This window comes from Pan troglodytes, chromosome 15 (genome assembly GCF_028858775.2).
Source record: "Pan troglodytes isolate AG18354 chromosome 15, NHGRI_mPanTro3-v2.0_pri, whole genome shotgun sequence".
Classification (NCBI taxonomy): domain Eukaryota; kingdom Metazoa; phylum Chordata; class Mammalia; order Primates; family Hominidae; genus Pan; species Pan troglodytes.
The window spans coordinates 62914432-62924375 of NC_072413.2; the positions used below are offsets into that span (position 1 = coordinate 62914432).

A 9944-nucleotide genomic window follows, 5' to 3' on the forward strand; every position below is an offset into this window, starting at 1 on the left:
TGTGATGTACAGGTCTGGCTAGTTAGGCTCCTGAAGTTAAAAGCTCAGCCAGTATTTGTTGTTTTGTTTGATCTAGCTCTTTCTCACATGGTTTTAGGTTCTCCCAGTACTAATTTAATTGACATCAGATAGCTTGGGCACAACCAGATATGGCTTGTTATTTGTAAGTTACCATGAAGAGGTTTATGTTCACTGTCCTTTATTTCAGTGTATCAAAAGTCCTTTCGGTTTCATTCTTTCATGTTGTGAGCAGGGCTAGTTATTTGAGGCGCTCAATTTAAAAATGTATGTTTTTTTTTACTGTAGTACAAGACTGTTGTAAGATACAGTATAGTTGGATAGAAAAGGAATTAAAAGATCTGGGTCTAGAATTAGCTTTGTCACCTGCTAATGATGGGACACTGGGCAAGTCACTTATCCTGTCTGTACCTCAGTGTCTTCAGTGGAAAACTAGAAACCATCATGCCTCCACAGAATTTTTAAATCTAATGATTTTTAAATCTAATGCTGTGTGCAGGCAGCTGTCAGTGGTCTTTATGAAGAAAAATCTGAGCTAGAAGAAAGCACTGTTGTGTTATGGTTAAGAGTAGAGGCTTTGGAGTCAGACTGACCTGGCTTTAACTTTCAGCTTTGCTGCTTCCTAAGCTGTGTGTCCTTGGCAAGTGTCTTGCCCAATTACCTTTTCTTTTAATAGAAATAACAGTTTTTCATGGGATCTCTATGAGGGTTAAATAACCTAGTGTATATAAAGTACCTAGCCCAGTCTGTGCCCATAGTAAATATTAAATGAATGGTAGTTTGGATGATGGTCGTGATGGTGATTATAATAAAGTTCTAGAGTTTGACTCAGTGTTTTTGAGACAAGGTCTCATCCAGGCTGGAGTGCAGTGGTGCAATCATAGCTCACTGCAGCCTCGAACTCCCAGGCGCAAGCAATTCTCCCACCCTAGCCACCTGAGTAGCTGAAACCATTACAGGTGTACATCACCATGCTCAGCTGATTTTTTTTTTTTTTTTTTAATTTTTTGTAGAGACGAGGTCTCACTGTGTAGCCCAGGCTACATAGTGAGCTCCTGGGCTCAGGCCATCTTCCCGCCTCAACTTCCCAAAGTGTTGGGATTATAGGCTTGAGCCACCACACTGGGCCTCAGTGTCTCATAAACTAAGGAGAGATAGCTATGGGAACATAGTCATGAAGATAATTACCGATTTCAGTGTCTTTACCCTGGCCTCCTAAAATCACTTGTTCCAAGCTCTGGTTTTTTTGTTTTGTTTTTTGTTTTTTGTTTTTGTAAGAGCCCTCAGGTTAGTGATTCTCTCTGTCCCTCCTCTGAGTTGAATAGCATTATCTCAGCACTTCTGGGAGAGTTGTTAAGGAGACTTCCCCCTCCTTCTGGGTGCCCCTAGGGAAATCTGATTAAAAGATTTTTGTTTATCTAGAAAAGTGGGTGATATTTTAAAGCTTTGCCTTGTCTGTTTATGATCACAAGCTAATACTTCTGAGGATGATAAGGGGGACAAACAAGATGAAGAATAAAGGAAAGGAAACACTTTCTAATTTCTCTTCATTTTAACAACAGCACAACTAAATATTTGGTAAACCTAAACATCCTTTTAAAATAGAATCTTCCAGTCTTGCCTTCCCTGTTTCCTCCTGAGCTGAACAGATCAGGTTCTGTCTGAAGCAAATAGCATTTCCCCTCCCAAGTGAAGAGCCTTCATTCTAGCTTTATGGCCTTCTCTTGACTTTCTGCAGAATCACTTATACTGTAATTCCCATTCCTTTGGGAATCCCTAAATAATTCTTTGAACTTGGGCCTCAAGGGAAAGACCGAACACATTGTACTGGTGTCTCAGGCTCTAAGTTGCCTGTGGCATGTTTCCAACACCCGAGATAGCTGGCTCTGTTACTGCATGTAACAACAGGCTATGGTACTGTCAAGGTGATGACTAGCATCCAAGAAGAATTCTCTATTTTGTCAGGAAAGCAATTTGTCTGCAGTTACTGCTCTAAAATCAGTACATGGTCCTGCCCCATAATAATTCATACCCCAGCTGTTGACTTTAAGAGCAGGAATCTGAAAGCCTTGAGGTTTCAAGAGTGAAGGTAAGGGTAGCCTTAAGTTAGCAGAAGGCCCTGCAGAAAGGTGTCAGGGGATTCCCACTGTAATACTCAGGTTACCCTTTTGAAATAAAGCACTGTTGACAGGTTTAGTTGAAGGTCAGACAGTGGGGATCCTAAACATCTATTCCACATTCACTCTCATATGATGCAAGTGCTTAGAAAATGGTTAGGGTAAGCAGAACAATTAAAGGAAAAACATTTTCCCTTCAGCATTGGGCTTCTCAAGCAGTGTGTCCAGTTTGGAAAACTGTCCCTTCAGGGCTTCAGTGAATAGAAGTGAAAATATTCCATCTAGTGGTCAAAGAAGGGAAGGTGAAATGAGAAGTTTCCAGGATGAGGTCTGTGGGGCAAGGTGACAGGCAGTGGCCTCTCAGCAGGTATCTTTTCCAGAACATGATAGAACCTGACCTTGGCGGTGGTGATATGTTTTGATTATGTCTGCACTGGGTGAGGAATTGGGGACACCATCCTTGCAAGGCCTCTGAGCAAAACTGTCCTCACAGTGAGGAATAATGATGTTGCAAATGGCAGATTATAAACAGCCTGACTCTGAAGGGAGGCTGTCTCCCATCCCCAACCCCTTCCTTCTTACGGAGGAAGAAATGAGTCCAGTCATTCCTGCCTCTATTTGTCTCGAGCCTGAATTTGTGAATATGTGATTTTGAGAAGAATGAGGGTGTAATGTGAACTTTATTTATTTATTTTGAGATGGAGTCTCACTCTGTCGCCCAGGCTGGAGTGTAGTGGCGCCGCCATCTTGGCTCACTGCAGCCTCCACCTCCCGGGTTCAAATGAGTCTCCCACCTCAGCCTCCTGAGTAGCTGGGATTACAAGCGTGCACCACCACACCTGGCTAATTTTTTGTATTTTTAGTACAGACAGGGTTTCATCATGTTGGCCAGGCTGGTCTCGAACTCCTGACCTCAAGTGATCCGCCTGTCTCGGCCTCTCAAAGTGCTGGGATTATAGGTGTGAGCCACCACACCCGGGCCATGAACTTTAAAAAGGAGGGAGAATCAGTCTAGCAAAGGATCAAACACCCGAGATGTTTGATGATCAGGAAAAAGATAAAGTGCTGTTTGTGTTCTCAGTAACTACACCCTCTATGCCCTTGCTATTGGTAAACATTAACTAAGCTGACTGCCCAGGAATTTCCCAAGGCACAAGTCAGATCTAGTTGGCCCAGTACCCACAGTGCTATTATTGATGCTTCCTGACTGTAATCCTCCTAACAGCCTCCCAATATCCCCAACCAAAGGGCTCATTGTCTTTTCCTCCTCTACCTCCCATTATCACTTTCTCTTTTTCCCCAGTTCTGAAGAAGAGCTGTAAAGGAATAATATAATTCACATTTCCCATAACTGCACCTGCCACTGCAGACCTTGGCCAGCGCTTGCTTTCCTGTCAGTAATTAGGGCATCCCTTGATCCGTCAGATCCTCCCCTCCCAAAGCTTTGTGTGCTAGCAGCTCCTCTATCCCACCTGCAGTTTGTAGCTTCCCTCCGCCCTCTGTCAAAGAACACACACACAGGCTGGCCGTTTCCACACCTGCCCTTTATTGGTCTCTTCTAGCAGAGTGGCTCCAGGCCCTTCACGCCTCTCAGACACCACCCATGAGGGTTTAGGAAGGTGCCATCATTCTGTGAAGGCCCAGAGCTTACCCAAGTCTTGGAGCCCAAGTTAAATCACCAACCAGAGGGTTGGGAGAGGAAAAGGAAACAGGCAGAGGGGAAAGGCAAGGCTCTGCAGTGAAAGGGACTGATATCAAGGGAATGCTGAGGTCCAGCAGTGTCTCCTGAGGGCATGCTGCATCCTAAGGCTCCTCAGGACTGGATGGAGTAGGAGATCTGTGTGCTGAGCAGTTCACATCTATATGGCAACTTTAAGGAGGCGCTTGATGTCAGGCTCAATGTTGATGGTTGGGAAGGTGCGGCTGTAGCGTCGGAAGGGCTCTCCCTCCGGCCCTATGAGGAACTTCTCAAAGTTCCAGGCCACATCTGAGCGGCGCACAGGGCTCCAAATGATGAGCTTGGGATCGGTCATGAGGGAAAATGGGTCATCATAAGGGTAGGGGAGCTTGTCCTTCAGGTAGGCGAAGACAGGATGCTCGTTCTGCCCATTCACCTCACATTTTTGGACAAGGGTGAAGGTGGGCTGGTATCCACCCCCAGGACGGACATACTTGAGACTGTTCAGGATCTCCTCATTCTGACAGTTCTCCTAGGGGAGGAAAAAGACAAAGTGCGTGGACAGGGGGTGGGGGAAGAGAAAGATCCACAACATGAAACTCTTTCACCCTCCTACACTCCCTCCCCAGGGTCATTCTTTTTCACTGTGAAGGAGAGAGAGAGAGACAAGACAGACGAGGTGTTGCTCACTGCAGCCTTGAACTTCTGGGCTCAAGCATTCCTCCTGCTTCAGCCTCTTTAGTAGCTGAGACTAGAGACACAGGCCACCATGCCCGGCTAATTTTTTTTTTTTTTGTAGAGATGGGGTCTCACTTTGTTGCCCATGCTTTGGCTGCTCTTCAAGATTTAGCACTTCTGAGCTGTTGCTTTTGTCTCCAGTCTACCCTGAGCAGTTCTTAAGGTGTTTGAAGCAGAAGAAAGAGAAAAGAGGCTTAGGTTATACTGCTTAGAACCTCCTCTTCAACTAACCTACCGACCTACCTACCCATAAATCCATACCTACACACACACCCCTTCCCTTTCCTCTGCCCTGGTTTTGCCTCGCCTGCTTTCAATTGCACGTGTGTTGAGTATAGCCTTTGCCTCTGCCTACTCAGCTCCTTGAACTGAGGGTGAAATTGAGACCCAGAGGAATGGGATTTACAGCTTCTTGCTTTCTTCTTGCCTCGTCCTAGAACTGAAGTACAAATGGGAAGAAGCTTTGATGAAGGAAGACCCCCATCCAAGAACATCTAGTTTTCAGGTGCCATAACAGCAGAGCAAGTTCAAGGCAACAATGAATGTGTACTCTAAATGGAACTACTTAGTAACTAACAGGCATGAAGTAAATAGGATACAGGATTTAGGGTTCGGCAATAGGCCAGGGGGAGGGGGAGTTGAGGAAATAAGTGCTTGATGGCTAAAGATTGTGAGTATGTAATTATCATTCTTTTCTTGAGTAGGCTGCTACCCAAAGACTGCTGCACCTCCTATCTACTCACTGCTCTCAGCTACGCATGCTTTGGCTCAAAACCTGGTCCCTGCCTTTCCCTCCCCACTGCCATCCCTGTCCTATTCCCTCTCAGCATCACCATTCATGACAATCCAAAAGGCCCGTGGGAACCCTTCTTTTCCACCTCTACCTTTCCAATTTAAGAGACAGATATCTTCCTCTGGGAGAAAGTTCCGGCTTCTGACCTGTGAGAACTAACTAGTTCAGTCAGTTCCAGGCCATCATGACATCATGAGCCCAGAGCTGATCTCTAGTGGACTTCTCTGTTTTTGTTTCTGCTTTTTTTCCTGAGACAGGGCCTCACTCTGTCACCTAGGCTGGGGTGCGGTGGCACAATCATAGCTCACTGCAGCCTCGACTTCCCAGGCTCAGGCGATCCTGCTACTTCAGCGTCCCAAGTAGCTGTGACTACAGGCACATGCCACCATGCCTGGCTAATTTTTGCAATTTTTTGTAGAAGCAAGGTTTCACCATGTTGCTCAGGCTAATCTTGAACTCCTGAGCTCAAGCAATCTGCCTACCTTAGCCTCCCAAAGCGCTGGGATTATAGGTGTGAGCCACTGTACCCTGGCAGATTTCTATTTCTTAATACAAATGGCTGGCTGGCTCCTGGTAGGTTATAGACTCCCTCCAGCAACTTGCTAGGCTGAAGTGATGGTGTGAGGCTGGAGGTACTTCTGGGGCTGGAGGGACATCTCGAAAGAGGGTTTGCTACTTCTGTCTCTCCTGCTCTAGAAAAGGCCAGACAGAAAACTTAGGGAAGAACAGTGAGAGCAGTGAACAGTTTGGGCTCAGGTTTGTCACAGCCAGTGATGCTTCAGCCTTCCTGCTTTCCTGTCTTCCTCACCTTCATACCACTGTGAATTGAACTAAGGGGATTGTAACGAGAGGGTTCGCTTGGGTTCATTGTCCCTGCTTGTACGTTAAAATCATAGGTGGAAATAGAAGAATCCCTAAAAGAGAACTCAAGGTGTGTGGGCTGAAGATCTATAACAACTTGACCCATTAATCAGAAATAGGTGCATGTAATGCCCAGAGGCACGTGCCTTTTGAAAACCTTTCTCTTTCCTGCTTATTTTCTTTCCACTTGGCTAATTTAAACCAACAAAAATCATCCTCAATCTAAATAATCAGTTTGCTTGCATTTGCATAGTACTTTATATTTTTCAAGTTACTTTTGTATATCCTGTCCCCTAAACATCATAATAATCCTATGAGCTAAGTGGTATTATCCCCAATTTACAGATGAGGAAACTAAACCGAAAAATGAAGCGCCCTTTCCGAGGGCACAGAGCCATTAAATAGCAAAACCAAGTCCAGCTAGAGCTAAGGTCTCTTGAGTCTGTCCAATTCTTGTTTGATTCCTGGCCTCTATTTTCTCCACTCATTTATTCAACAAATATTTAATGAGTGCTTTCTGTGCCCTAGGCACTGAGGACACAGTGGAGAGAAACACAGACCTGGAACCAGCCCTCATGGAGTAATATAGTAGAAAGACAGTAAACTATAAGAATCACACAGCCTCAGTGTTTAATCTTAAAAAATATATACCTTCTCTTGGTATGTCACATGCACCTAAAGACCTAGCTTAACAAAACATACCCCATTATTCCAGACACTCCAAAACATGGTCATTCAGCCTCTCCTTTTATCCCACCTGAGCTACACCAACCCAACACTTTTGGTGCATTACAAGAAGGGACCCCTCACCTGATGTCCAAATTGGTTGCAAGGGAAGCCAAGGACCACCAGGCGCCTGGGAAAGCGGCATTGCAGCTCGTTGAGCTGGGTGAAGTCCCGGGTGGTTGTGCCTCAGAGCGAAGCCACATTCTCAATCAGCACGGCCCTGCCCCGGAACGTATTGAAATCTACCTTCTCCCCATCCAGGCTGATGGCACTGAGGTCGTAGAAGGACTTGGCAATGAAAGCCATGGTGAAGCGCAGAGTGAGCCCCGCAGAGAGGCCTGAGCCCACTTATGAGCCTATTAGAGGGGTGGGGAGGAAGGAGGAGCCAGGAAGGAGGACAGAAAGGATCTAACAATGGAGCTTTGAGCATCCCCAGGATGACTTAGCAAAAACAGGCCCCCACCTGTAAGTGCTGTTTGAACAAGGAGGTTGCTCCTCCTATTAACAGACTGAACAAGGCCGCCTCCCCGCCCCACCCTGCTGCAACCTGGGAAGGGCCAATTTGATATCTATGAGCAGAGGTAAATAATTCACTGCTTACAGGAAACCAGAGCCCTAAAGGTCGAATGGAGAGGAAAAAAAGGGAGGGAGGGATGCAGGATTGACTCCTACTTGCCCCATCAAGTTGTTCTCACTTGACACAGACGTTTATTGAATGCCTGCTGAGTGTCAATCTCTGAATTGTACAGTGAGAGGGCAGGGTCTGCGGAGATCTGAAAGATGAAGAAGAGAATTGAGCCTCCTGTCCATGGGACTCAGATGACAACTGAAATATACATATTCCTGTTCACGTTCTTCTCTTTGTTGCTTTCCACCAGGACAAAATCAAAGGGACCCTTAGGAGGAGAGTGTGTCATTTTCTAGGGGAAAAAAGAAGTTTTCAGTGCCTCAGCTCTTGCCAGGCTGAAGAGACAAAGTTGTGTTTATCTTGAAAAGTCTTTCAGTGCATGGTGCCACTTGTCCTGGAGAACACACCAGCCTCTGCCCCTGCACTGTACCATCTCCTATATTATATCCCCCACCTCCACCTCATCCCCCAGCCCCCAAGTCATGAGGCTCAGTCGTTGCTGGGAGAATGGTGAAGAGGAGTCACAGAACAGGTGGCTAAACTTAGTGGATGAACTGCACCTACCTTCCTCTCAGACAGAGATTTGGTCCCCAAGACTTTTCAGAGCGGGTTTGTGCTGGTCACCTTCCCACAGAAGGAAGTGTGTGGAGGAAGTTGAAGCTTCTGTGGTTCCAGACGCAGGCAGGTCACCCCTGATGCTTTCAACAAGAGCCATGCAGTGCATCGCAGGACGTCTGCTAAGGGCCATCTCAGAGGCCCACCCCTGGAAGCCACAGAAACTGAAAAGACCCAAGCACCCGCCAACTCAACAAGTTACTCTTTTAAAAATGCCTTGATTTCTTCATCAGTAAAACTAGCAATGGGGCTTGACCTAGCTTTGGGATTTTAGAGTGAAATTTCAATAACAAAGCAAATGTTTACTAGGGTGTTTTCACAGGGGCACATCCATTGGGAACTGTCTCCTTGGAACAAAGAATAAGCAAGTCTGGGGAGCAGCTGGTCTTGAGAATCTGATTTGTTGAGATGAGATGAAGTAATTATCACCAGGGAGCGCCAAGCTGCCTTGCAGCTTTTCCATGGCTGTTCAAGTATACAGGGACCATGTGTCTCAGCTGACTGCTCCCTAAAAACAAGTTTCCATTACCTAAGTGGACAGAAGGAGTGACAGGAAGTGTAGAGGGAAGTGTGTCCCCTGCTGAAGCTGGGTGGAGTTCCTAGAAGCAACCAATAAGAAAGAGTCCCCACCAAGCCACTGAGTCACAAGGACTTGGCACTGATAGTGGGCAGAACTGTAACTTGCCAGATTTATGTGCATACCTAGAGCTTCCCCCTAGTACTCTCTGGGCCTCCAGAGACACCTCTTATTCTCTGCTCTTTTGCAAGCCTTCTTCAAGAAGGCCATGGGAGTTCCCAAGATGAGGAGTGTGGGGGTTCCCTCTTCCTTAGGTACATGCCATCCCTTTTCTCCTGGTGTGACCTTGGACTCTTCAGACTCCCAGGGTTCTCACCTTTCCTAATGGAATATACTTGGTGAGGCTCTCCTAAAATATCTCTGTCTCCAAATTTACCTCAAACTGGCCTCGCTTTCCAAAAGCTTACAACTTTAAGCATACACTAAGCAGCGTATGATTCTTATGGCTTTCTGTGGGACAGTGCTTGCTCTGGACACAGCACTGGCTTAGGCAGAAAGCCTAGGTTGGTGGTTCTTAATTCTGACTGCAAATGAGAATTGTTTTTAGGAATTTTTCTAGAGATGCCAAAGCTTTGCCCTCCAGTGATTCCAATTCAGTGGTTTACAACCACAATTCTGCCACTGTTACTTTGGACCCTTAGGCAAATCTTTAAGCTCTTTTTATTGAGACAGGGTCTTTCTCTGGCACCCAGGCAGGAGTGCAATGGTGCAACTGCAGCCTTGACCTTCTGGGCTCAAGTGATCCACTGGCCTCAGCCTCACAAGCCACCACACTCAGCTAATTTTTTCTAGAGACAGTGTCTCACTATGTTGCCCAGGCTGGTCCCAAACTCTTGGGCTCAAGCAGTCCTCCTGCCTCGGCCTCCCAGAGTTGGGATTACAGGCATGAGCCACTGCACCCGACCAAATCTTTAAGTTCTCTGATCATCTGTTTCCTTGCCTGTGGGACCTGGGTAGATAACCACCCTCCCCATCTCACACGGTGATGGTTAGGGTCAGAAGAGTTTATCTATCACTAGTGCCGGGTAAAGTGTAGTGAAAATCTTAAGACTACTGTTGTCCTGCATTGTCCTACTCCTTTCTTCATTCAGTCCTTATCCCCAATATTCTCCACCTCCATCAATTCCATATCCCAAAATATGAAATACCTGCAGTCCTGAGATCCCAGTCTGCCTCTGCTCCCTGGAGGTATC

At 46.3% G+C, this 9944-nt stretch overlaps 1 protein-coding gene across 1 annotated transcript; it reads right to left on the reverse strand.

Moving 5' to 3' along the window:
* Positions 1 to 3658: 3658 nt before the first annotated feature.
* Positions 3659 to 7412, reverse strand: GPX2 (glutathione peroxidase 2). The gene is made up of 2 exons (NM_001115134.1): positions 7016 to 7412; positions 3659 to 4345 (listed from the first exon to the last, which is right to left on the reverse strand). The coding sequence occupies exons 1-2, from the start codon at positions 7235 to 7237 to the stop codon at positions 3995 to 3997; spliced, it is 573 nt and encodes a 190-aa protein (NP_001108606.1). The 5' UTR covers positions 7238 to 7412; the 3' UTR covers positions 3659 to 3994.
* Positions 7413 to 9944: the final 2532 nt, after the last annotated feature.